General features: G+C 39.0%; 1 protein-coding gene across 6 annotated transcripts in view; it reads left to right on the top strand.

Annotated features, from left to right (window-relative positions):
- The first annotated feature begins 212 nt into the window (after positions 1–212).
- The window catches only part of HHAT (hedgehog acyltransferase), a 158,036-nt gene continuing 130,447 nt past the window's right edge, over positions 213–27,801 (top strand). For 4 of the 6 annotated variants that reach the window (XM_034427740.3, XM_034427739.3, XM_034427737.3 and 1 more), the window contains exons 1-6: positions 213–299; positions 4,462–4,613; positions 10,247–10,308; positions 18,529–18,642; positions 25,299–25,493; positions 26,591–26,803. In XM_034427740.3, the coding sequence (XP_034283631.2) occupies positions 4,505–4,613; positions 10,247–10,308; positions 18,529–18,642; positions 25,299–25,493; positions 26,591–26,803 (693 nt within the window). In that variant the 5' untranslated portion in view covers positions 213–299; positions 4,462–4,504. Of the gene's footprint in view, positions 300–1,846; positions 2,063–4,461; positions 4,614–10,246; positions 10,309–18,528; positions 18,643–25,298; positions 25,494–26,590; positions 26,804–27,801 lie in introns of all 6 variants that reach the window. The other 2 variants (XM_087883203.1, XM_034427736.3) reach the window with 1 other exon arrangement.

The raw sequence follows: 27,801 nt of genomic DNA, 5'->3' as shown, positions 1-27,801 counted from the left end.
TCTTGCAATGCAACTACTTAGGCCATCTTGCTCCGCATCGCTGCTCGCCAAATACCTACAGAGAGTGGGGGGAAAAAACCGGTGTAAAGGAGCGTTGAGGTGCGTCTCCTGAATTATTCCCGCACATGAAGTGCACGGACGGAAAGAAGCGATTCCCTCCGTTTACACCCGAATAAAACGTCCGCTGAAAACGCCCCGCCCTCAGCCAAGAAACAGGCGGGGTCGCGGCTTATTGGGCCGGAGCCGGAAACGTGGAAGGCTGGGCTCAATGCCGCGCAAGGAGGCGGGCGATGTGGCAGGTCGGTGCGTTTGTTTTGTCTCGCGTTGTTCCTTAGGTAAAGGTTGCTGGCGGCGATCTCCGGTAAAAAAACAAAAAGCTCCTTTGTCGGGGAGAAAGGATGCTGGCCAAAGGTTTCGCGCCCGGAGACTTTGAAAGGCCCCGGCGCTGCTTGCCGGATGAAAGAACAAAGAAACGTGGTTAAAAGATGCATCGTTTCTGTGCAGGGGGCAAGAAATCCACGAAAAGTATGGGAGCGCTGCGCCCGTTTATAGCGGCATCAGCTTCTGGTGATGCTTCAACCTTGGCAACTTTAAGCCGGGAGGACTTCAACTCCCAGAATTCCCCAGCTGGCTCCAAAGTTGGAGACCCCTGGACTATAGCACATCAAACCCCCCTCCTCCACTGTTTCCCAGCTTTTGCACAAATTCTTGTCCATTTGGTTGATTATCCTATCTAACCATTTCTAACCATTTCATGCTCTGCCGTACCCTTCTTCTTCTTTTTTTTTTAATTTGATTTATATGCCACCCTTCTCTGGAGACTCAGGGCGGCTTACAGTGCGTTAAGCAATAGCTGTCATACTTTTATTATTCAATACTTTTGTATATTTATACAAAGTCAGCTTATTGCCCCCACAAACTGGGTCCTCAATTTACCTACCTTAGAAAGGATGGAAGGCTGAGTCAACCTTGAGCCTGGTGAGATTCGATTTTACTTTAATTGCAGACAGCTGGTGTTAAATTACAGTGCTTCTGTCTGTTGAGCTAAACCAGGCTCCCTCAAGCAAAAATCCTTCAATCTGTCCCAACATCAGGGTTTTTTCCAGTGAACTCTTCTCTTCTCATTAAGTGGCCAGAGTACTTGAGCTTCAACTTCAGTAGCTCTCCTTCCAAAGCACACAGGGTTGATTTCCTTTAGGATTGATTGGTTGATTTGATCTCCTTGCGGTCCGCGGGACTCTCTCTCTCGAGTCTTCGCCAAAGCCACAATTAGAAAGCAAAATGTGCTTAATATGGCACTCCTAACTAAGTTTGCTTAGAAGTGAGTCTCCGCGTGTTCACGGACACCTGTTTCCTCTTATGGGATCAGCCTGTGCCACAGTGGATGGACTATCCTCAGGCATCTTTGCGTGGCTTCTGTTAGTGTAATGAGTCCCCTGTTCAAATACCACCTGCAATTAGGTTCATCAACTAAGTTGTTTGTTTGGTAGAAAGTATTGTAAAATCAGAATACGTATTGTATACTGCATGTTTTACAAGCTATAATGCTGAAAAATACAGGGAGAAAATTGCCCACTAAGAAGGATGGCTTTTTTTTAAAAAAAGATATGAATTGATCCAATCACCAACTGATCATCCATCAGCCCTTCCAGGTAGCCCAGGGCAGGAAATCAAACCCCTGAGCACTACTGCTATCTTTATTGTAAGGTTACATACAGTAACAATGTTGCAAGGCTGGAAGTTTCACATTTCAGAGAACTGGAGAGGATAATTTCGGAGGTGCTTTCTCTATCGCCATTCCTGCTTTAGACTCAGATTTCTCTTACTGTGACATATTGTTGTCTAGGTTGCCTGTGGCTCTTCCTCCTATCCCTGAAGGTTATTCTCACAGACATTACATTGTCTCATACTGCTTGTCTGTGGTCTGGTAGCCTGCTGGGTAATGATGGGGATATTTTGGTCTACTATTAGTCCCCTCAGAGCACCGCACAATCTTGCTTCCGAATATGATCTTTGAGAGGAAAAGGTTTCTTCCCCTCCTACTGTGTACATATACGAAGAGGTAAGCTTTGTGGAATTCAGTGAACAAATTGAACATATTCTGAGCTATATTAGTGGGTCCATGTAACACACTTACACATGTTTGGTCAAAAAATTGTGGAACAATGGGAAAGGAATTATAATTTAACTATGTCCACTGCATATAAGGAAAATCAATATAAAATGTTTTATAGATGACATATGCCCCCTGAGAAACTGGCAAAAATGTTTAAAGATAAATCAGCTAAATGTTGGAAATGTCACCAGTTACCAGGTTCTTATTAACATATATTACCATACCAAGAGCCGAAGTGGCGCAGTGGTTAGAGTGCAGTACTGCATCTACTTCAGCTGACTGCTAGTTCAGCAGATCAGCGGATCAAGTCTCACCGGCTCAAGGTTGACTCAGCCTTCCATCCTTCCGAGGTGGGTAAAATGAGGACCCAGATTGTTGGGGACAATATGCTATTTAGTATACTGTCTTTGGTATAAGCCGCCCAGAGTCCTCGGAGAGTGGGCGGCATAGAAATACGAATAATAAATAAATAATAAATAAATATGTGGTGGACATGTCCAGAAGCTAAAAATTATTGGAATAAAATTAAGATATGGCTGGAAGAAATGATACAACAATGTATTGATTTAAAACCAGAACTGTTCCTATTGGGTATCCTACTAGAAAAAAAATAGCAAAGAAAATATTTATTTGATTATACATGTAATAACAGCTGCAAGGGTTGTTTATGCACAACATTGGAAAGCAGAGAAAATACCTTTGGAAAGAAAAGTAATTTAAAAAAAATAGATTGTGCAGAAATGAATAGATTGACTATGATGATTAAAGAAAGAGAAGATTCAGAATACTTTAAGTTAAGGAATCAACTCTACTATTGGTTAGAAAAGAGATACAAATAAGTAAATTAATAGTTATGTATAAAAATGCTATAATCAGAATATTTTGTTAGTGATGAATTGTTGTAATTGATTGGATGAGAATGAAGACAGAAGAATTAACAAAAAGAATGATTGGAGACAACACCGAGATGTCACACGGAAGGAATGACTGATATATTAAATGTTTGTTTGTTTAAAAAATAGAAGACTTTTAATAAAAAAAAATTGTGGAACAGGAATCGGTTGAATTTAGAAGAGTTTTCTCTCAGGGAACTGGGCATCAGATTACAGTCTAAAATTTAGTGTTTCCATTTTAATATTGTTCTTAACCACATAGTTAAGGATAGGAATGTGGAACGTACGACCTTCCTGATGTTGCTAAAACACAATGGCCTCAGTCAACATTATTTACTTATTATTTATTTATTTTATTATTCATATTTCTATGCTGCCCACTCTCCAAGGACTCTGGGCGGCTTACACCAAAGACAGTATACTAAATAGCATATTTCCCCCAACAATCTGGGTCCTCATTTTACCCACCTCGGAAGGATGGAAGTCTGAGTCAACCTTGAGCCGGTGAGATTTGATCCGCTGATCTGCTGAACTAGCAGTCAGCTGAAGTAGCTGCAGTACTGCACTCTAACCACTGCGCCACCTCGGCTCATAACATAATCAATGATAAAGGATTCACCATGCTTCCCCATCCCTGCCACAGGCCCCAGTGTCCAGTTGTGTTTCAGCAGCCAGGAACTTACTATTATACCTTCCTGTGCACCTCCCCCAATTTTTTTTTTCACTCAGAAATTTCATCTTTCTTGAGAGCCAGTTTGGCCTAATGGCAAAGGCACTACTAGACTAAAAACTAGGAGACTGTGAGTTCTAGTTCCACCTTAGGCATGTAAGCTAGCTGAGTGACTTTGGGCTGGTTACTCTGTCTGTCATCCCACACATCAGGCGCAGGCAACAAGCCAATTCCTGTTCCAGGCAATGGATCAATACAAAAAATTAACAATACATTTCTTCTGAAAAATGATTTCTTAGCTGTAGTTCAGAAACAAGCTGTCCTATTTCTAATCAGACCATGATATTGTCTTCTTCACTAATTGTGTACTTGTCATGGTCATGTTGATTTCCACCATTCCAGAAAGTTCTAAGAAAGGTCAAATTGTTTTGCTTCTATTTTGTGCATTTCAGGAATGGAAAAAGCCGAAGTAAGTTTTGAAGAGGGGAGGCTGATTTTGGCCTGGAATTTAGTTAAAAAACAGTCTTTACTCATATTTTGTAGATATTTTGTTTATTTAGCTATCTATTTGTGTTGATGCATAGGGCTTCTATTTTTATCTTGCAACATCTCTTCTTAGGCTCTTAGGAACCCAAACTATAAGCCTCTTCCTCTTCCATCTTCCATCTTTTATTTTGAAAAATAAAATTTGAAATTCTTCCTCAAGTTTCTGTGGTCCTGTCTGACATTTCTATGTGGGGCTAACTAACTAAATACTAAACATGTTATCTCATTGTTTTTAGGTGTATTGCTAAGATGACCTTCTAAGTGTTGAGAAGCCTAAAAATGTTCCTCCAGTCGGAGATTTTGCCTAGATGGGAATTGTATCTTTACTTGTTTCTTTCTTTTGGCTCTCATTTTTATTCTTTCTATGAAGTCTTCCAAGCTTCTCAAGGTAAGTCTCAACTTTAGGCCCATTATCATTAGGTGTTATTTTTTGCTTTTGTAGTTTTCAATAAATTGAAATAAAAAGTACAAAATATGTAACTATTTTCCTACAGTCCCAGGCAGAATGTTGCATTGAGTCAGTTTGCTTGTGTGCATTTTTCTTAGAATAGTGAGTAGATACAAGATTCTTTGTAATTCATACGACGGAAAAAGAAAGCAACATAAAATAAGTAACATAAAATAATCTGTATAAGAATAAATGGGTGTGTGATGAATGTGTAGGCTGGCATATCTGGTGCCAACATATCTTTTTTCATGCTTTGTTTGATTCAATTGATTATGTACCATCAAGTTGTCTTGATTCTTAGCTACATATCTGGGAAAATGTCATCTGTTGTGGTGCTTATTGGCAACAATGCAGAAATATGTGAGGTCCTGGAAGCCAATTTACGTAATGAATCTACAACTTAGGTGTTAACTTTCTCCAAAAAGACTAAAAATTGAAGATTTTTTAAAAAATTGCTCCTACAGTAACTTATACGTGGTATATAGTATATTTTCCCCAAATTGAGTTTTAACTCAAAAGAACTTTCCAGCTAACATGACTTCTGAAACTTTCAGAAATTGGTTCACATTGGAAATCACCCACTTTGAAAAAGGTTTAGATAAGTAGTATCTTCCATTGCATCATATAATTCACAATATACCTACCTACTTCAATAACTTCTGCACTACCAGAAAATCCTCTTTGCATAACCTATGACAGGTTTGAATAGCTGCATGCTGTAAATTTTCCTTTCCTTTTCCTGGAATCCCAGAGACTCTGAGATCATATTGCAAAAAAGATTTGTTGAAAGTGCTGTGTAATTTTCTGCCAATTTTCAGTGAGAAATCAAGGGGAAAAGCGTGCAAGATTTGGATTGGCTTAATGCACCTAAAATGCTCATCCCCTCAATTGAGAAAATAGAAAGTAGAAAAGTGGAAATAGAGAATAGAAGTAGAAAATTCTTTCCTCAGTCAGAGGTCACTATGCCAGGTCACTTGAAGACGCCAACTCCCAGAATTCCTCAGCCAACTATGCTGCCTAGGGGATTCTGGGACTTGAAGTCCACAAGGCTTAAAGTTGCCAAGTTTGGAGACCTCTGCACTATGCTATTGCCCTGTTCCTCAAGCCTCTTGGTTACAAAACAAAATAAAACTTTGTATAGAACAAAATAAAACTTTGTATGCTTCTATTTAGTGATTAAACACATATATTGTCACTTACCAGTTCAGTAACATGAGATATGTGCTAATTCTTTAATGTATATGTTCAATTTTCTCCTCCTTTGGAGGAATTTTTTAGAGTTGGAATTAGGTTACTCAATGTGCTTGGAATAATCTTGATTGTGCTTGATATGTAAAAGAATAAATGTTATATGTATCTGATATATTATTGCTCTTATTATTGCTCCACCTCACAAGGTTGTGAAAACAGGGAAAATAGTAGAGAAGGAGTGTTATGTATGCCACCCTGATCTCTTGAAAAAAGCTAGCATCCAATAAATAGAACTACTTCTGTAAAGTGACTCCTGCTATTCTTCATTTTTTCCACTAGGAGGAGATAGCATAACAGTTTTTAGAATCTTGAAATAATAATAATTAATGTAGCCAATAACAAGGTGGTTTATATAAACAATTATCATTAGGATGTTAGATGTTTTAACCACTTACATTTCAAATTATTTTTGTTTCTGATTTTTGAACTGATAATCTATCTTTATGTATAGAAAACAAAGGTATTGATAAGAATATCCTTCATTATTTTAATATCCTCATATTTCAACTGAGAACTCAGTCATCACAAGAAATGTATAATTCATGGGAACAGATTGAATCTAAGCCTGGTTTTGAGTAATCTGAAACTCCACAAAGTGCTCAACAATAATATTTTAGCACAAGAAGGATTCTATGATTGCTGCTGTTTTGAAAATGACCAGGTGTGGGCTATGATAATAGCAATGTGATTTTGTTCCAGAATAGTTCATAATGTTGAAAGGAAAGCTGAGTTTTCCAGAAGCTCAGTTCAAAAATGTTTGTACTAAATGGACAGCTTCTTGAAAAATATACTTAGAAGCTATAGTAGAAAGTTAAAATTAAACAGTCAGTGAAGTGTAATAGTAGAATTTTGTCTCAGCAACACAATAGAAAGGTGTTAAAATGGAAGAGACAAAATAGAATGAGAAGAAGCTACTGGTAGTAATACAGAGCATTAATAGAGCATATTTCAGTAGAACATCTATGGGTTATTCGGATCAAAATAGTAATTGTAATAGAATAAGAAACTTGAGAATCCACTTGAAATGTAAGACAATTGGACAATGGGTTAATTTAGCAGATAGACATTAGTTGTTTCTTTCCTTGGCTTATCCTAGGGTTGATGGTAGCCATGAAAAGTCATAAATGCCTGCCATTATGATTCTTATTGCTGTTGTTAAAGTTCTCAGATATTTATGCTCATTTTTCCTCACTGTACTGTATGTGAGGGCATTACCTTCAAAAGAAATCTTTCTGTATATCTCAGGTGGCAACAGAAACTATACAGAGAGGTTTTCAAAAAACATTTATTCCAGTATTGCAGATTAGAACTTTTAGATTTGACTAGGGAGAAAAATGATTTGGAAGACGTGTGGTGCCCGTGTACTCTCTCTTGGCACTCATTAAATCAAATGTGTCTGCAGCTCTATAGTCCTAGTGCAAAATCTACATTTCTAGCTTAGATACTAGGATGGGCACTTCTTAATGCAATTATTTACTTCCAGGGATAGACACATGGAAACATATATTTAGGAGGCAGGGGGAAGGGATTGCTTAAAGCTTTATACAGACCCGCCAACATCTACAAACAATTTAGAAAATCACCAATAATTTTGGTGGAGTTTGAATGAAAGTCATCTCTGTCTCTGTCATACTGAATAAAAAATTGGTAGATTGGTGTTTTGTAAGATGAAACGATCAGTAGTCTTTATTTGACTTTATGTGTTTTTGTCCCGCTCATTTTCCTGATGTTGATTTAGTTCACTTAACACCCTGCTGCAATTTTCATTTTTTTTAAATAAAGTTTTTTATTAGTAGTTCAAAATTAAAAACATTGGACATAGATATGACATCACTGGTCCCAAACATCTTCCAACATTTTAAGTTAATACGTAATATACTAATGATAATATAATAATATATTCATTACACCTTATACGTTATTTAAACATAGTATAATAATAGTAATTTATACCTTATTCCTATACAATTATACATACCTATATCTACATATACCTATCTATACAATTCACATACATATTTATCTATAATAACGTATATAATTCTAGTCTAACACTACACATTTGTCTTGGCTAACCCCTGCTGCAATTTACAATTAGGGATGGCTACCAAAGAAATTTACAATTAACAATTAAAGTCAGACAAAGAGATATGTAATTAGAGATTCTGATCCCTAGTGATTGATGATACCGAACTTGATTTTCAGCTCTCTCCTCTGCTGGATAACCAGGCTAAGGAAAAAAAAAAGGAAAGGAAAAATATTCTCAGAGAAGATGATGTTTATTTTGAGCATCAAAAAAATAAGAGGAAAAACTCATTTCTTGAAGAGATGAATTTCTTCAGCTAGATATTAAGAATCTCCTCTGAAAACCAAAGGTGATAAATCAAAAGTTTAGCTCTTCATCTTGAAAGCTGCTTCCCTTCTAAATGATGCTCAGTTAATAGCTTGAACTTTTGAGGCATTCTCTCTTGCCAGACTTAAAAATGGAAATTGAATTTTGTTAAGGAATAATTGTTGGAAAGAATCTATTTGATATCCAAAACGTTAGGCATAACAAATATTTGCAAAGCATTAATTCTTTTTTCTAGCTGTCTTTGTTGGTCAGTAAGGCAACATAAATGCACATATTCACTTATTGGAACCATTGGTTAATTAAGCAATTATTAGCTGATTTGCTCCAGCCAATAAATAAATAAATAAAATGAAATGTAATAAATAGCCATGGTAGCACAGTGGTTAAATGCAGTACAGGACTTACACCAGTTCATTTAGTGACCATTCAAAGTTACAGTGGCACTGAAAAAAGTGATTTATGTCCTTTTTTCACACTTATGACCATTTCATCATCCCCATGGTCACGTGATCAAATTTTGGATGCTTGGCAACTGACTCATATTTATGATGGTTCCAGTGTCCTGGGGTCCTGTGATCCACTTTTGCGACCTTCTTATAAGCAAAGTGAATGGGGAAGCCAGATTCACTTAACAACTGTGTTACTAACTTAACTGCAGTGATTCACTTATCAACTATGGCAAGAAAGGTCATAAAATGGGACAAAATCCACTTAACATACGTTTCGCTTAGCAACAAAAATTTTGGGCTCAATTGTGATTGTAAATCGAGGAATACCTGTTTTTCAGACAAATACTGCCTATACTGCCCCCCCCCCCCCGCCCATAGCCTGGAGTTTGATTCTGGCAGGGCTTAAGTTTGACTCAGCCTTCCATCCTTCTGAGGACCCAGATTGTAGGGGACAATAGGTGAATAATGCTTCTACACTTGTAAACCGCCCAGAGAGTGCTGTAAACCATTATGAGATGATATATACCGTATTTTTCAGAGTATAAGATGCACCGGAGTATAAGACGCAGCTTAGTTTTGGGGGAGGAAAATAGGAAAAAAAAATCTACCTACCAGGTATTGATCTGGCTAGCGTCCTTAGTCTGGTCAGCTTCAGCACATTAGTTTGCTGGTTTTTATCCCCTGCTTGGGGATAAAAAACAGCTTCTAAAGCACAACTGATCTTTGGAGAGAGAAGCAATGAGAAAAGCAGGCAAACCATGGAGATGCTTCACTCGCTAGCGCCTCGTTAGGGCTGAAAAAAAGTTTCAAAAAAGCTACATTCGGAGTATAAGACACACCCAAATTTTCAGCCTCTATTAGGAGGGAAAAAGTGTGTTTTATACTCGGAAAATACGGTGAGTCTAAAGGCTATTGCTATCGCTAGAAAAAATATTACAAGACACTATACTGCAGATCTCATCTTCTCTATTTAACTAACTTTTTTGCTTAAGACTGTTAATATTGAATCAACATGCCACTGATATCCACTGTTCTTAGAGCTGTTCTGATGTCTTTTAAAAAAAGCCTCATTCGTATTATATTGTTGCTGCTGTTTGCAAATTTTTTAAAGATAGAGCATTCTGAGTAGAGAACTTGCTTGCATCAAGAGGTCTATAGAAGGTGGAGTTTTAGTAAGTGGTTCTCAACATAGAAAAAGTTGCCTTTATTCAGACATATCCTTTTTTACAAATTGGAAACTTTGCATGTTTTATTTTTGTTCCTGTTTGCTTATTGACAAGTTGATCAAATTGGACAGGTTGTGAGAGTCATAGACCTAATTGACTGACAATTCCTAATCTATTAACATATTCTGTAATAACTCTTACTTCCCTTAGAAAAGAGACTCTCAGGCCTTAGTAGGCTTTCACTGTAATAATACTACTTGGAATTTATTTTTTCTTACGTCTTCTCTTTCTATTATCAGAGAGCTGATAATATTGTGCTATTGCTATTGAACTAACATTTTCTTATTTGTGCAGAATACGAAGAAGAACTTGATAGAAAATTTGAACTGGAGAAAAATACACTGGGGTTGAGGAAGGTAAGGTCAATGAGATTAATTAAAGTGCATCGAAATGTGATTGAGATTGGATGACAGTAAGCAGTGCTGAGCTTTGAGGTCTAGTGTGATCAAGATGAAGGTAGAGCATTTTGATACAAATTATGATAAAACCTCTGTCCATTCAGTGCAAAATGGCTTGTCAAATTGTCATGCTATGACTTGTCAATAACATGGCCTGTAGTACTTAAAAGAAAAATATAATTAGCGCTATGTTAAATTTTGCATATTGTTTGCTGTATAGCAGGGATGTCAAACTCAAGGCCTGCGGGCCACATTTGGCCCACGGGGCTGCCCTGGAAACAGCAAAGGACGGGCTTGCGATGACTCTGCCAGCGAAAACGAAGCTTGGGAGGGGAGCTTGGAAGGCATTGTGCGCAGCTCACCCGAGTTCTGTTTTTGCTGGCAGAGCGCTCCCCAACACGAGTGATGTCGAGCTGGCCATGCCCACCCTGGCCATGCCCCCCCCAGTCCCCCAAGGTCAAACACAACCCTGATGCAGCCCTCAATGAAATTGAGTTTGGTACCCCTGCTATATAGCCTTGAGCACTGTTCTCTCTGCAGGGTGGGTTAAAAGAGGCAACACTGTTCAGTTAGTCCTCAATTTACAACCACAATCGAGCCCAGAATTTATGTTGCTAAGTGAGACATTTGTTAAATGCGTTTTGCCCCATTTTACGACTTTTCTTGCCTCATTTGTTAAATCAATCACTGCGGTTGTTAAATTAGTAACACGGTTGTTAAGTGAATCTGGCTTTTCCATTGACTTAACAAAAGGTCATAAATGATAATCACATGACCCCGGGAAACTGCAATCGTCATAAATATGATCCAGTTGTCAGGCATCTGAATGGAAATCATGTGACCATGGGGATGCTGCAACAGTCATAGGTGTGAAAAATGGTCATAAGTCATTTTGTTCAGTGCTGCTGTAACTTCAAATCAGGATGGATAAAAATTGATATTTTTTTAAAAAAATAAAAATAATTGGATTTTTTTAATTGAAATTAGATTTTTTTTATTTTTATCAAATTTATTTTAATAAAATGCTTTTGGAATAAAAATCTATCTAAAGATAGATATTTGTCTATTTAGGCTGTATATTCTGCAATATTGAGACTGTCGGTGAGTCAACAGCAGGTCAGAGGAGGAACCGCTGCAGGACAGAGATGACAGTTGCTCTTTAAAATTATGATTTAAATCGAGTTGATTTAAATCAAATCCACCCTGCTTTAAATGGTCATTAAATGAACTGTTATAAGTCCAGGACTACCTGTAGCTGCAGCATCACAGTTGAAACCCTGTATCTTTATACATGCATGCAACATTAATACTTATGTGCAGCTTGTTTTGACTCCCACTGTGGGTACTAAAGCTTGAGTGTGCAAATAACTGCATAACTGCTGTCGCTCACCTTTCAGTGCATTCGATTTCTTAATAATATAAGCTAAAATTGCTTGGAAACAATAACCGAAGTTATTTTTTCTTGGGGGTACCACAAAATATTGAATATTGTTATGCTAAAAAGTCTCAGGCTCAATTTCTTTTTTAATGTGTTGCCTTATATCTGAAAACATGCCCATGTTTGGGTATGTTTTCAGATGTGTTTTTTTTTAAACAGATATGAGTATGTTTTCAGATACAAGGGTATTTGGGATATTTGAGGCATTGTAGGTTTAGATGCAGATGTGAATCAGTTCCAACCTCTTTAATTCTTTCTGCAAAAAATAGCTTCAGCCAAATTTTCTTCCAGTCAGCATCTTCAGTAATTTTGCTTGTGCTGAGTTGAGCTAAGTTTCACTTTTATAAATTAGTTTCATTTAGAATACTTAGTGACATTCACCTTAGAAGACTGTTTTGGCATGGTAAGCTGAATAGTGGCCTATTAAACTATGCCTATTAACATATTAACAGAGGCATACCTTGCTGAATGTAATTAGGGCTCTTGCATCATACAACTCTTGAGAATGTACGATTTAAAAAGCTAGCGGCTTTTTGCGTATCAATTCATAGCCCTTCCCTTAATAAAATTACCTAAGTCAAAGAAATAACTTCTACCCAATAGAGGGATGTAATTTTTCAATTCTTTCCTGTGCAATTCCATATCTTTCTAAAAAACCAATTGTCCACCATACTTTTTAAAAATCACCCATGAGTGCGTGTGTGTACATGCATCTTGGGGATGAAATATAATTGTAAGGTTTTAATATAAAGAAACTTTGACAAATTTTGGATGGCAGCCATGAGAGTTTGCCTTTCTTAGAGATGTATCTAGTTCCTCTTTCACAACTGTTAATATTCCTGTGCTGTTGGTATGTTATATTTTAAGAAGCTTATTTATGTCAATTTATATGGCTGTAACTCTGGATGACTAACAACTATTAAAATGTGATGTGAATATATGTATGTGTGTGTATATATATGTGTGTTCAGTGGTGGGTTTCAGCAGGTTCTGACCAGTTCTGGAGAACTGGTAGCAGAAATTTTGAGTAGTTCGGAGAACTGGTAGTAAAAATTCTGACTGGCCCCGCCCCCATCTATTCTCTGCCTCCCAAGTCCCAGCTGATTTAGGAAATGGGGATTTAGCAGTAACTGTCCCCTGGATTGGGGTGGGAATGGAGATTTTACAGTATCCTTCCCCTGCCACGCCCACCAAGCCACGCCGACCAAGCCACCCCCACAGAACCGGTAGTAAAAAAATTGAAACCCACCACTGGTGTGTGTGTGTGTTTGTATAATGTCTACACCACTCATCTGATCTAAGTAACTCTTACACACACACACATACACACACACAAAATACAGTACAGTAACGTTCAATTGTTGTATAATGTCAAAATTGTGTGACTTCAACTGAGCCCCAAGTCTTGGCTAGTTGTTTCAAACCCATGTAGGAACAGATTCTATATTTCTGCAGCTCACACCTATGTATACTTTTCCTCTGAGTCTATTTTTCAGGCTTTCTTCTCTGTTCCAGTTGAGTTTTTGGAACCACTCGCTTGCTGTTTCCTTTCCTTAGGCTCCTGTGTTTCCCATGGCATGTTGATTTCTCAAATGCCTGTGCATGTTTCTTGTTATTGACATTCATGTGTTTTTGTGTTCCCTCCTTTTTAGAAACAGAGTAGCACAATACAAGTAGTTCTCATTTAGTGATCACAATTGGGACCAGCAACCTGATGGTTAAGTCAGGCAGTCATTAAGTGAAACCGTGACTGTGCTTACTATCATACTTCAGCTTTCCTTTCCTTTATAGACCTGTGGCCTGTGTTGTAAATGTGAGGATTATTTTTTCGTCACCATTGTAACTGTGAACAGTCAGTGTACAAAGCCGTCTCTAAACAAGGACTATCTATAATTGTGGGGGGCAATTGATAGGATTAGGATAGCTCAGCCAATGGTAACTAATGGTCTTTTTTATAGCTTAGCTTGTGACACTTGTGGCAGGCTACCTGCTTCTCTCTGGTAAATAGAAGGAGCCAGCACTTATATGAAAATCCTATAGCATACATTTTTGTATTTAATATGAAAGGGCCGTTAGCTGTTGCACAATAGTTTCTTTTCTCATAGGTCTACAGCAGTGGTGAAATGTAAAATTTGTTTCTACCGGTTCTGTGGGCGTGGCTTGGTGTAGGGAGTAATGTGACTGGGTGGGTGTGGCCAACTATTTTTTTTTTAAACTTTTAAAAGCATTTTTTCTACAACCTCTTCGGCCGAAGAGGTTGTAGAAAAAATGCTTTTAAAAGACTCTGACGATCCCAGCTGAGCTGCACAATCATCAGAGGCTTTTTTTTTACTTTTAAAAGCATTTTTTCGGCCGAAGAAAAAATGCTTTTAAAAGTAAAAAAAACCACCCTCTGATGATCACGCAGCTCAACTGGGTAAGGGGGGGTGGGGTGCGCAGGGATTTTTGCTACCAGTTCTCCGAACCACCTGCCGCCATTGCTACCAGATCGGGTGATCCGGTCCGAACCAGGAGCATTTCACCCCTGGTCTACAGATGTTGAGAAGTATAAAGCTGTTTGTTGTGTTATAAACTTTTATGGCAACATATTTTGAGTTTAAAGCAAGAAAGCAGTTCTTGGGACATATATTTGAAATCTGTGCCACACTCCTCAAGGAATAATGGAAGCATAACAGAGACAATCATGATTGTCTGCTTTCTGTTCTAATTTGGAAATTCCTTTTGATCAACACTGTGCAAAGGATGTGTTGTTCTTGGCAGATTTCCTGGGAATAGATCTCCAAAAGTGAATATTACTTTGCAATTTGAAAGGGAAGCATTAGGAGACAAAAGGCAAAAGTTTTGTTTATCTGTTGCATGTTATCTCCTAATTCTCTGCAGTTTGAAATAGTGACTTACAATAAAATGTAGGCATAAAAAAGAAAATATGTAACTAAATGCAGCTATCAAATGGCAGTTTGTCATAGACCAATAAAATAATTTTGCTCCCCTCTCTGATGCAATATTTGGGAAAGGCTACTCATGCAGAGAGTTTCACCATCCAAATGGCAATTAGTTGCAGTCATCATTTTGATAGGGTCCCATTTACTTTTTGTGGTGGGAGAATTCTCTGTTTCTCCTTTTCCATTAAGTAGATAAATTATCTCATTACACATTAAACATATAAACACACTGAACATATCTTTTAAAGTACAAAGTATTTTAACTTACTGCACCTGTGTATGGTTTGCCAATTGCACAGTGGCAAATAGGACAGCACTCCAGAGGGTTAACGTCATTGCCCAGAGGATCAATGGTTGCCCTCTCCCCTCTTTGGAAGAGTTTTATAGCTCCCGCTGCCTTAAGAAAGTTCAAATTTTTTAAAAAAGATCCATCTCATCCTGGGCACCCATTTTTTGAACTATTACCATCTGGCTGATGGTACAGAATAATAAAAACAAGGACAAATAGGCTGAAAAACCACTTCTAACCCAGGGCAGTAACTATACTGAATTCTACTGTATAGTGCAGACATCCTCAAACTAGGGCCCACGGGCTGGATATGGCCTGCCAATGCAAAGTATCCAGCCCGCGGAGTGGTGGGATTCAGCCCCGCCCCTCACCGTCGCCTTATCTTCCAGCGAGCATCCACTCCAGCTGCACTTCTGGTTAGTTATTTCACCGGTTGAGCTGCACTTCTGATCACACCGCTGCTGCCGAATGTAAGGCCGAAGAGTCCTGGGGGAGGGCCAGCTGACTGAGGGGTGATCTCGCCACTGCAGCCACATGATCCAGGGCTGGGGGGGGTGGTGAGTAGGGGAGGGGTTGCTGCTGGCTTGAAAAGCAGCTGCCAGCTTGTAAAGCAGTGTGTTTAAAGTCTTTAAAAACGCTTTAAAAACAGCCTTTCAGGATGTTTTTCACAGTCATATAATCCAGGGCTGGTGGGTGAGTAGGGGAGGGGCTGCTTTTAAAGTAGCACTTTAAAAGTGGGTGGGTGGGGGACATGTCTGCTGAAGTTGGCTAACACTAATTCAAATGTCACACACATAACAATCCCCAAACACACTTCCACCCACCACAATTCCCCACCCCTAAACCACCCAAACATCCACACAACAGACCAAGTAGTACTGTCCAACAGCTCACTGATGGTGGCCCTTTAGTTCATTGTTGAGTGCAATTATAGCTCTGGGATAAAAACTATTCAGAGAACGTGTGGTCCGAGTTTTAATTGTTCTGTATCTTCTGCCAGAAGGCAACAGTCCAAAAAGATTGAAGGCAGGATGGGAAGAGTCTCTGAGAATGTTATGCAACTTTCTCAAACAGCGAGATTCGAATATGTCATCCAGGGCTGGTAGCTGGAATCCGATGATATTCTGGGCAGTTTTAATGAGTCTCTGTAGAGCGCTTTTGTCCGCTACAGAGCTGCTCCCATACCATGCAAGAATGCCGTATGTCAGGACACCCTCAATGGTGCTGCAATAGTAGGACAGAAGTAGGTGCTGGGATAGATTTATCTTCCTGAGCATTCTCAGGAAGTACAGCCTCTTCTATGCCTTCTTCACAAGCAGTTAGCATTCATAGTCCATGAGACGTCCTCCAAGATATAAATGCCCAGAAATTTAAAACTACCCACCCTCTCTCCCTCCTCACCATTTATGTACAATGGTAGATGTACATCTCTCTTCCTCCTGAAGTCAATTATAAGTTCTTTAGTTTTTGTGGTGTTAAGTATGAGATTATTTTCATTACACCACAGTGTCAGCCCTTGTACTTCCTTCCTGTAAGCAGACTCATTGTTCTTATTAATGTGCCCCACCACTGTTGTGTCATCTGCAAATTTAATAATTGCGTTGGTGTTATACAATGGGGTGCAGTCATGTGTGTACAAGGAATAAAGGAAAGGGCTTAGCACACAACCCTGGGGGGCTCCTGTGCTTAATATCAGAGTAGAAGAGTAGCACCAGAGTAGCATGGTGAGATCCCATCCTTACTGACTGTGGCCTACCTGTCAGAAAATCCCTTATCCACAAACAAATTCTCTGATTTATACCCAAATTGGACATTTTAAAAAACAACCTGTTGGGTAAAATGGTGTTAAAGGCAGAGCTATAATCCACAAATAACAGCCTCGCATATGTCCCCTGTTGTTCCAAGTGATTCAATACAGTATGGACAACAAGAGACATAGCATCGTCAGTTGATCTATTACCCCTATGTGCAAATTGGTATGGGTCCAAAGTAGATGGAAGACTAGCCTTAAAATAGTTCAATACCAGCCTCTCAAAACATTTCATGACAACAGATGTTAAAGCTATTGGTCTATAATCATTAAGGGATACCACTACTGTCTGCTTAGGGACTGGCACTATAATAGATGTCTTCAGGCAGGTAGGGATGGAGCACTGTGACAGGGATAGATTGAAAATATCCGTGAACACTCCAGCTTCAATAATAATATTATGCTTGAAGGAGAATTCACCCACTACTTTGATTCTTGCCATATATAAAGTACATCCACCAAATTGGTTGCTGAACAATTTTGGTAGATATTCATGTGTGTGTATACACATGCAGAAGTGTGGCAAAAAGCAAATCAGTTTGTGAATTCTCCTCCAGGCTTAAAAGACCTTTAGCCCAAATAATTAAAAAAAGGAGGCTGGTTTCCTATCCCTTCCCTGGCTTCCTCCCCTGCTGGCAGGCACTCACAGGTCATCTGAAACATATGATCAGGAGTTATTTTGAAGGAAATACTGTTTGTTTTATTCTTTTTTTAATGGCCTATTTTAAGGAGCCTAAAGCTACTGTTGTAATGAAGTTAGGCAAGTGGCAAGAAAGTTTGCGCTCTTTTTCCCTTGGGGGCGGGTGTCTTAAGTAAATAGATTTCTTGGGTTGAGCAAGGACAAAGGCAAAATGGACTGCTAAATTGGCCATGCGCAACCAGTCACGTGACCACCCAGCCATGCCCACCCAGCTGGTCCGGCCCCCCAACAGTCTGAGGGACCGAGAATTGGCCCACTGTTCAAAAGGTTTGAGGACCCCTGGACTAGGGCATACAACTGATTGCAAAAGGAGCTGCAATCTCTTTGCAAAAGTTTCTATCGGAGCTGGGACCTTGCACTTAGAAGTCTCTAATACAGTGTTTCTCGATTTCAACTCCCAACATTTCCCAGCCAGTGTTGCCCCAAATGGCTGACTGGGGAATTCTGGAAATTAAAATCCACAGAATGTAAAGTTGTGAAGATTGAAATACACTGCTCTAATGAATATAGGAATGACAGTGAAGGTCCATTCTCCGAGCTTGTGGGATGGTTTCTGAATGTTTTGTTACCAGGCTAGGTAACATTTTCAGTGTAGTTTAGGGGATGTCAATGTTAGTATTCTTCTGTTTATAAGGGCTTCAGGTGTGCATGTGTCAAGCCCTTATAAACAGAAGAACACTGACATTCCCTAAACACCACTGAAGAGCTCCTAGAGCCTTCATCAACAGCCTTTCTAAGTCTTACTGTTGTGTTCTATGCAATAAATTCATTTGTGTAACAGTCCTGTATTTTTTCTAGTTCCTAACATGAAATATTACAGCGATGTGATATGAGCTTCTCCAGGTTGGGTCTCTATAATGTGTATCCATCTTCACTAATTATGGCAATGTTTTGGAGATGATAGGAATTTCAGTACTGAAATTCATATATGTTCAATTTCTTTATAAGTAAGCTCATTTCAGAAGAGTTTAATGACAGTTTGGTTCCATTGATGTCTAGGATCCAGTTGATTTTGAATGGAATTTCTGGATGGAATGGGGCAAAGGATATATACTGTGGCTTCTTTTTGGCCACCTGGTGGTATCACTGGTATCCAGCATTTATATGGAAAAGGTATGTGATTTTTTCTACTAAACATTTTCTCATCTGCGTTCTACTAAAATTATAATAATCTGTAACTAAAATTACAGTAATCTGTATTTAGAGTATAAATGCTTAAATATAGTGATCAGTTTTTGTTATTGCTGTTGTATTTGCATCTTCCCTTCCTTCAGTGATGCTTCAGACTGGTGACTGCGTTGGACGTGGGATACAATGTGTTACTCATGTGAAAGGCTTTCTTGTGAATGCAGTATTGGGTCCTCCCATGAACACAATCTTTGTGTTCATCAAAGATTGAAAGGGATTTAACAATGCTTCTGGATTCTCCACTGCAGCAGGGGCCCCAAACAGTTGAGGCTCCTGATCATATAAAGAAGATCCAGGAATACAAACCTGAGTTGCTTCGATCTTTTCTTCGGCACATAGAATCAAGAGTCCAGCTTTGTTGCCCTTGAATCAAGTTGAGGCCTCTCACACATTTTCCGACGTCCCGATATAGTCAGTTGACGCCATCGCTGATTATTGGGGGCGAATCACTGCCCCCCACGGAGAGGGCTTGCAACTTGGGTGCCCTCCTGGATTCATGGCTGTCTTTAGAAGAGCACTTGACGGCCGTGACCGGGAGGATTTTTTATCAGGTCCACCTGATTCGCCAGTTGTGTCCCTTTCTGGATCGGGACTCCCTACACACAGTCACTCATGCCCTCGTCACTTCCCGCCTGGACTATTGTAACGCTCTCTACATGGGGCTTCCCTTGAGGAGCACCCGGAGGCTCCAACTGGCACAGAGTGCGGCCGTGCGGGTGGTTATGGGAGCAACATGGCGCTCCCGTGTGACACCTCCTGCGCGAGCTGCACTGGCTCCCGGTGGTCTTCCGGGTGCGCTTCAAGGTTTTGGTCACCACCTTTAGAGCGCTCCATGGCTTAGGACCTGGTTATTTACGGGACCGCCTACTACCACAAACAGCCCACCGGCCGGTACGCTCTCATAGAGAGGGGCTCCTCCGGGTGCCGTCAGCCAATCAATGTCGACTGGCGGCCCCCAGGGGGAGGGCCTTCTCTGTGGGGGCACCCACTATCTGGAACGAGCTCCCCCCAGAGATACGGAGGATCCCGGATCTGCGCACTTTCTGCTGTGCTCTTAAGACCCTCCTATTCCAGCAAGCCGGCCTGGCCTAATTTTCTCCCCTGTTTTAAAATTCTTTTAAATTGAAATTTTAATCTGTTTTAAATTATTGGGGTTTTTAATTGTCTCAGGCTAAATTATTTAGGCTGGTTTTAATTATGTTTCTAACTTTTGTATCTATGTATTTTATTTTCTGCCTGTTCACCGTCCTGAGTCCTTCGGGAGTAGGGCGGTATATAAATTTAATAAGAACAAAACAAACAAAACAAAAAACATAAAAACATGTGGAGAGGGTTACATTTTAAAAGAAAGACTATATGAGGAAAGTTTGACTGATATCCCTCATTTCTTCTTTCTGTCTCCCCTATTACTGTTTTATTTGTTTTATTTATCTGACTATCAGAAGAAATAAATGTGTTATATAGAACATCATTGCACTGAGTTTCCCTTAGGTAGCAGTTGTGATATTATAGTGTTCCTTAGAAGAAATATTGTATTTTATTTGCATGATGTCTTGGTAAAAATAGGAACTGAGTTTTTTTTAGGATGAGGCACAAAACATTCTGTTTCCCCTTCTATCCTTGATACCCTTCACTTTGGTTCCCTTGCCACTCTGCAGTCTGCCCTGCACTCCTGTCACCCTGCCCTCCATTGCCCCTGCCATCCTGCCTCCTTGCACTCCCCTGTCTCTGCTACCCTGCAATCTGCTGTCCTGCACCCTACTGCCTCCATCATCTTGTGTTTTGCTGTCCTGCCATTCTTGTGGTCCACTCTGCGCTCTGCCCTGCACCCCCACTGCCCTATGTTCAGCTGCCCCTGCTCTGCCCTACACCCTGGTGCCCCCCCCCCCCTATGCTCCACCTTGGCCTCTGCTGCTCCTGACTTTGTGAAGCAGGCACACCTCCTCAGTAGTGGGAAGAAGAAGGCAGGGGTTTTGCAGAACACAGGGCAGGTGGCGGGGTGCATGGTAGAATGGCAGGAATGGTAGGGTAACGGTGGAGGAGTACAGGGTGGCTAGAAGGGCAGAGATGAGGGAGATAGGCAGATGGGGGGAATGGAAGTACACCTTGTAGTTGTAAAGACAGAGTGAATTTTAATCACCTGACTTCAGGGGTGCTGCAACGGCCATAACTTTGAGGACTGGGCGTAAGTATAATATGTTTAACACCTTTGTAACTTCAAATAGTCACTGAATGAATGGTTGTTAAACTGTATTTTCATTGACAGTGTAGGACAGCAATCTAAATATAGTAAGTCCATCTGAATAATAACACATTTTAAAAATACCTTGTGGACAACTTGTGGGAGGGTTACAAGTAACAGGTAAAACGTTGCTATAATTACAATGAAAGCAGTTGTGCAATTATTTTTAAATGAAAGTAGTTGTTTTAGTTTGTTGAGTTGAAGCCAGTGCTGTCAGGTTGATTTTTAAATCAACAGTATATGCTAGTTCCTACTGATCGTCTTAATTAAGCAAGGCCTGTGTATATTTTTATCTTTTTTAATAAGAACATTACTTTCATGTCAGTATGAAAGAGAGAATCCTTGTAGTTCCTCAGTTTCATCTGAAAGCTTTTTTAAAGATTTTCTGTCCAAATGAATAATTTCACTCATACAAAACTGACTGTAGTAGTTATGGTTCAGAGGATTTGTTTTCAAAGGAAGCATGGAGAAAAGCAAAATGGCTTCTATCTACAATGTTTTTTACTTGTCCACAGCAGCATGTCACATTATATTGCAACCCTGAGGTCACACAAGCCTGTGAGTTATTTCAGTGTTATGGCATATAGTGTTTCTCAACCTCGGCAACTTTAAGATGGCTGGACTTCAACTCCCAGAATTCCCCAGCCAGCAGTAGGAGTTGAAGTCCACACATCTTAAAGTTGCCAAGATTGAGAAACAAAGGCATATAGTATTTGGCTGTTGCTCAGGTTCCTGTTTAATCACACTGCTCTGTGGTTATGGGCCCAAAATAAGATAATGTCAGGCATGCTGGTCTGAGTAGAGGCAAATATGATAAATAAGAGTGAGGCAAGATTCTCTAATGTTAAACCAAGCATCTTTCTCCTTATTCTATGTTTTGGCATGTTGTATGATTTAGTAAGGAATGTGCCCTAGTTTATGGCAATTATGGAATGCCTATGTAAAATTGGTTTTCTAGAACAGCTCAGATAGATCTGAAGGCAGATTCAGCACCGTTCTCTGAAAAAGCCCATGAATTTTGAAGAAGGCTAGGTTTCCAAACATATACTGTAGTAGTAAATCTATTGCTCTATCTCCTAGGATAGCCACCTGATAGTCACTTGGTAGAGACATGGGCAGTATACATATCTAATAAATAATTACATACCCTGTTTCCCTCAAAAGAAGATATCCCCTGATAATAAGCCCAATCGGGCTTTTGAGCGCATGGCAATAAAGCCAAGCGCTTATTTCAGGGTTCAAAAAAATATAAGACAGGGGAAACACAGTAGCTGTTTCTTAGGTTTCATCTATTAGCTCTATCTCTGTAGCTTATTGAAAGTGCTTGTGGGTCACCTCCTATTTGATACATCTGGCCTAAAGTAACTCTATAAAACATGCTAACGTCAGTATGAGATTTTCAGACTAAAAGATCTTTGAATCCCTCTTCTTCCTTCAAATTGCAGGATTGAAAATAGACTCATTTCTTCTGAAAATTCAGACTTTGGGCCTCACTACTTCTATCTATTAATCTTGGGCCCTTTGAATAGCATTTCAGCTTAGATGTATTGCTCGCCCTGGGCATCCCATCCCACAGTTTTTGGAAAATAGTAATTATCTTCAAGTTGTTCAACAGTGGGAATAAATTGGCAGGGTCCTCCACATCTTCCTTCATAGTTCACTTCTAATAAACTCCACGCTGAGTAGTGCTGGAAAAATGCTGTGCTTATTAAAATTTGAGGAGTGAAATTATTGAACTATGACAGTAAAAAAGTCAAGAAAAAAAAAAGATCTATGTGCTCAGTTTTAGACAGGAAATGAACTTTTGAGACCCAGGGGAGAATTAATTTTTGCTTGTTTCTAAACAGCAAGTTTCTGTGCTTTTCCTTTGCAAAGTTGTTCTTCCCATTTCAAATTTGCATTGGAAAATAATATCTTTATGTGCATTGTTTGCCTAATATATTCAGTTGTTTTAAGAGTCTGCTCTACAGTATTGTGTTTCATAGTTAGAATGATTTGAATAATTCTTGTCTTCAAAGGCAGACATGCAGAGAGGACATGTCTGGATGAGCTTGAATGGATAGTTGATGTACCCTGAACAGTATCTGCAGTGATTCTCTCAGCTAAAACGTCTCTTAGAATCCTTTGACTCTTATTGAGGCCAGAGGGATGGGTTTTTTTTTTTTTTTTTTTTGAGTGAGCTGCTCATTTAAGCACAGGGAAAAACAGTTTGGTGATGGGATAATCCTTAATTCAAAGATTCATTAAGTGTGTGTATGTATATACATGCAGTATATTTTTAATTTATTTGTCAGCTTGTATACCCTCTCAGTAATAGAGTGGCTTGAAGAAACTTACACAGTAGGATTAAAACATCAAAAAATTAATAACTAAAACCAATCAAAACCACTCAAAGAGCATTTCATGCACACTGAGGAAGGTAACGATATAAACAAATCCCCCACAAATTATCATTGGGGAGTAGACCAATCCAGCCCAGCCCAGCTCTGATAAAAGAACCAGACTGTTACAGCTTTGTGGAAGCCGATAGAGTCAGGGCTATACGGATTTCAGGGACATGCTAGTCCCTAGATCTCACGAGATTACAGTGCTTTTAAGATAAGACTTAGAGTATCAGCTCTTCTAGATCTTATCAGTTAGGCAAAAACAACAGGAGGAGAAGAATCCCATAGGCAACCAGAACTATGAAGAGTTTTATAAGTGAACGTCAATTTGAATAGCATGCAGAAGCCCACCACTAGCCGGTATACCTTGCAGAATAAGTGGTATTACATGAGTGAAATGAGCATTCCCATAGTTACCTATGTAGCTGCATTTTGGGCCATTTGAAGGTTCTGAATACTCTCAAGGTGAGTCCCATATAGAGCACATTGCAATCATGTAGATCCTTGTGGAATGGTGGAGATCACTAATTCAGTGAGTCATGTCCTCTTAGAGTCTTCATTCTGTTTTGCTTAGATTCTGTTCAGATCTGTTCCTCATTGCTCCTTTCATAAAGAATGAGCCAAATAGATCTGATGAAATTTATATCCACTTCCATTTTATATATCCAAGCATTAAGGCATTTTAAGTTGCCAAAATTCTATTTGTCTGCCTACTAAATGTTGTACCAAGAGTCTTATCATTATTTGATTCCCTTTATTTAAGTTAATATGGCATTTGACATAGGCAACCAGGATGAGTGCTTCTAAATACCCTGTCAACTCTTAAAACCACTCTAGCTCAAACCATATTTTTCTTGCCTTGTTTCTTAATTGTCATACTTATGGGGGTGGGGGAGGGAGACTTATGGAATGTAGAATGTTTTCCTCCAATGTGCCAGACATAACAACGATAAGGCTCCTGAGAACCAAGGCCAAATCAGTGTGCCCTAGCAACGACAGAAGGGAATGCTGAGAGGCTCATCACCTGCTTGATTGCCTACCGTGACCTGTGACATGAGGGGGGTGGACAGTATCTATTCTTTATTTATACCCAAAACGTGGGAATTATTCAGTGTTGGTTTCACCTTTGACCATGCCAATATTTTGTACCCAGTAAACCGCATTTTTGAGAAAAACAAGGCCTCAGAGTCTTGAATTGGTTGGGAGCATTACTCGGAACCATGACATTAAACCAACACTGAATAATTCCCACGTTTTTGGTATAATTAAAGAATAGATACTGTCCACCTCCCTTATGTCACAGGTCACGTTAGCCAATCAAGCAGGTGATGAACTTCTCAGCACTCCCTCCTGTCGTTGCTAGGGCATACTGATTTGGCCTTGATTCTCAGGAGCCTTATCGTTGTTATGTCTGGCACATTGGAAGAAAACATTCTACATTCCATATGTCCCCCCTACCCCCGTAAATATGGCAAATAAGAAATGAAACAAGAAAAATATGGCTTCAGCTAGAGTCGTTTTGAGAGTTGACACACCCTTTATGCTGGTTAATTTGATTAGTTCTTACTGTGTTTTGTGAAAGTATTGAATAAACAATATTTCTTACTTGCTTTTCTTTTGTGGGAATATGTTTGTATTTTTTTTTGCTTGGTCAAGGACCATAATAAAAATCATTCATTTATTTACTGTTTCAGCCTTAGTTAGCTGTCGCTCATTATTTGATCATATATCTTAATCTGGGCTAGGCAAAGTCTGCTGTCATAATGACAAACACTGTTTCAGCCCCAGTTCACTCTCACCCACAGTTTCTACAGTTATAACAGTAAAAAAAAAACCAACCTAATTATTGCAATAGTAATATAGCTCCTTTGAGAGAGTTGGATATATTGGTGATAGATTAAACATTCCCTTATTCACGTGTGACATTTCATCATCCATTCTCTCTAACATTTCAGTACAAACCTTGGTTTCTGATGGTGTATGGAATTGCTGCCTGTTGGCTTCTACTGGGGTCGAAAGGACTGACTATGATTTTTCTACATGTCACTATCTCGTATTTAGTAGCCCAGTTGAAAAATCCAGTGTTTACATGGTTGACTTCTTTGCTTCTGTTGTCAACTCTGCATCTATCTGCCATAGAAGAAGTGAAGGTAATTACACATGTAATTTTTGTGTGTGTTTAAACAAGTTATTTTATAAAAGTCTGGGATTTTGAGAAATTTAGAGGAATCACCCTTAGAAGATGTTATAGTATTCTTATAATGTTTCCACCTTAGAAATTTAGAAATAAGTATGTGTGTATATACATTAGTGAAGATACAAAGTTATTATGTTTATTTTACAAAAGGAAAACAACAACAGTGACAAAACCTGATAAATATTTTTTTAAAAAAGCAAGAATTGGGTTGATTCCTTCATAGCCACAATATAAGCATTAAAAAAAAATACTAAATGGCCAGTGGCTAAAGTTGGGGTTTCTTATCTGAGTAAAATATAGTGTGAAGGAGATGAAAATAACCTGATGAAAAGCCAGATGGATTTTAAGTGGTTCTGAAGTAGCAGCAAAATCATATACCAGTTAATTATACCTATATCTCAGTAATGTAAACACAAATTACTACAGTACAGTTGGAAGCAACAGTTCTAGATTTCTGTATATGCTTATTATTGTAATCACTATAAAACAGTGTTTCTTAAAGGCTCAGTTTTGCTTATTTGAGAATCTGCAGCAGCATGTATGTATGCAGAGATATATACCATGCATATACTGTATGCATGTATGAATGTATATACACATATGTACGTATGTACTGTATGTAAAAAGAAATAAATATTACTTTAAACTATGGGCCTAAGTTGCTAAGGAAAGGGAGTTTTGGATCCTTCCGAGATTGGCAAAATGAGGACCCAGATTGTTGGGAGCAATATGCTGACTGTGTAAACCACTTAGAGATGGCTGTGAAGCACTATGGAGTGGTATATAAGTCTAAGTGCTATTGCTATAGTGCTATAGCTATGGAATAAATTGGTTGGCTTTATTGCAATTTCGTCTAATGCTACCTTCCACCTTTCCTTATGCAAGAAGGAAAAACCCATAAGAAGTGTTTGGATAATATGAAGCTATTCTGGAGTCTTTCTTTGTATAAATCTGTACACATGCAGATCTCAGGTTTCTGCTATGGAATATTACTTTTAATAGCTATGTTACTTTTTACATAATCTTCAAATTAGTTTCATTTTTTTTCAGAGAGGCTGGTATGCCAGTGAAAATGAGTATTATCTACTAGTTTTCACCCTGATTGTGCGCTGTCTCTATTATACAAGCTTCAGTCTGGAATATTGTTGGGATAGGACTACTGAGATGATACAGCATTCATTCCTTTGGATGTTGTCATATACATTCTACTATCCTGTGTTTCACAATGGACCTATTATCACCTTTGATGAATTTTATACACAGGTAACAACACTTCGGGTTGCTTTGATGTTAATAATACATTTTGGTATTGCTTCTCATGCTGCTTTTTAATATCTTCATGTTGGAGAAAGCGATAGGAACCAAAATGAATTTGCATGAAAGCTTTTGGATGGTTTCTATCATAGTAGGAGTTTACATTAAATAAAAGCATGGCCATGGTGTTGATTGGATTATATGGATTTAAAATTAATGTTCTAGCAAAACAGAATTCATTATCAATAAATCAAATGTCTGCATTTATGCAAGAGGGAAAAATACTAAAACATACAGAATTGGGATGAGAAATATTGGTTGACAATAGTTTAAATGGAATGAATGTTAAGAGTGCGATTAAATGTCAAGCATCAGTTAGCAATGTGATGTTTCTCGAAAAAAAACCCTCTGATGCGATTTTACTCTTCAGTAATAGACCTATAATTTTCAGATGATGATGATTAGCATATGGTATTGTTACATTAGCCAGGAGACCACAATGCTATTATAAAATAGTAGTTTGGCTGTCAATTTACCAGCTCTGTTGTGAGACACACTCACGCACTTCCCAAGATATGCCACAGGAGGGTGAGCTGGCTTCACACCAGAAAAAAAGGTGAGCAGCTCTTCCTGCAGTGTCATCCAAGCTCCCCTCCCTTCCCTGGAGATGCCTCACAAACGGGTATTGCAACTAGGAAGATTCAGAGCTGGCAAGAATCTGACTGATCTGATACGGAGCACCAATTCTTCTCCCCACCAAAGTGGTACCTATTTATCTACTCACATAGAACATGCTTTCAAACAGCTAGGTGGACAGAAGCTGAGGCGTGTGATGGAAGCTCACTCTGCCACGCAGTGCTTGGACTTGAACCACTGGCACAGAGACCATCTTCAGCATCATTAAGCCAATGAGCCACTACTCCTTTTATAATTTTCAGACCATGAAAAGTAATAATTTGAATTTTTCTGTGTAAGCCCCATGCCATCTTGGAATACTAAATTGAAAA

Source organism: Pantherophis guttatus, chromosome 1 (genome assembly GCF_059756535.1).
Source record: "Pantherophis guttatus breed Tessera chromosome 1, ASM5975653v1, whole genome shotgun sequence".
NCBI lineage: Eukaryota > Metazoa > Chordata > Lepidosauria > Squamata > Colubridae > Pantherophis > Pantherophis guttatus.
The sequence above is the reverse complement of the archived record's forward strand: the minus strand, read 5'-3'. Positions and strand labels throughout refer to the sequence as shown.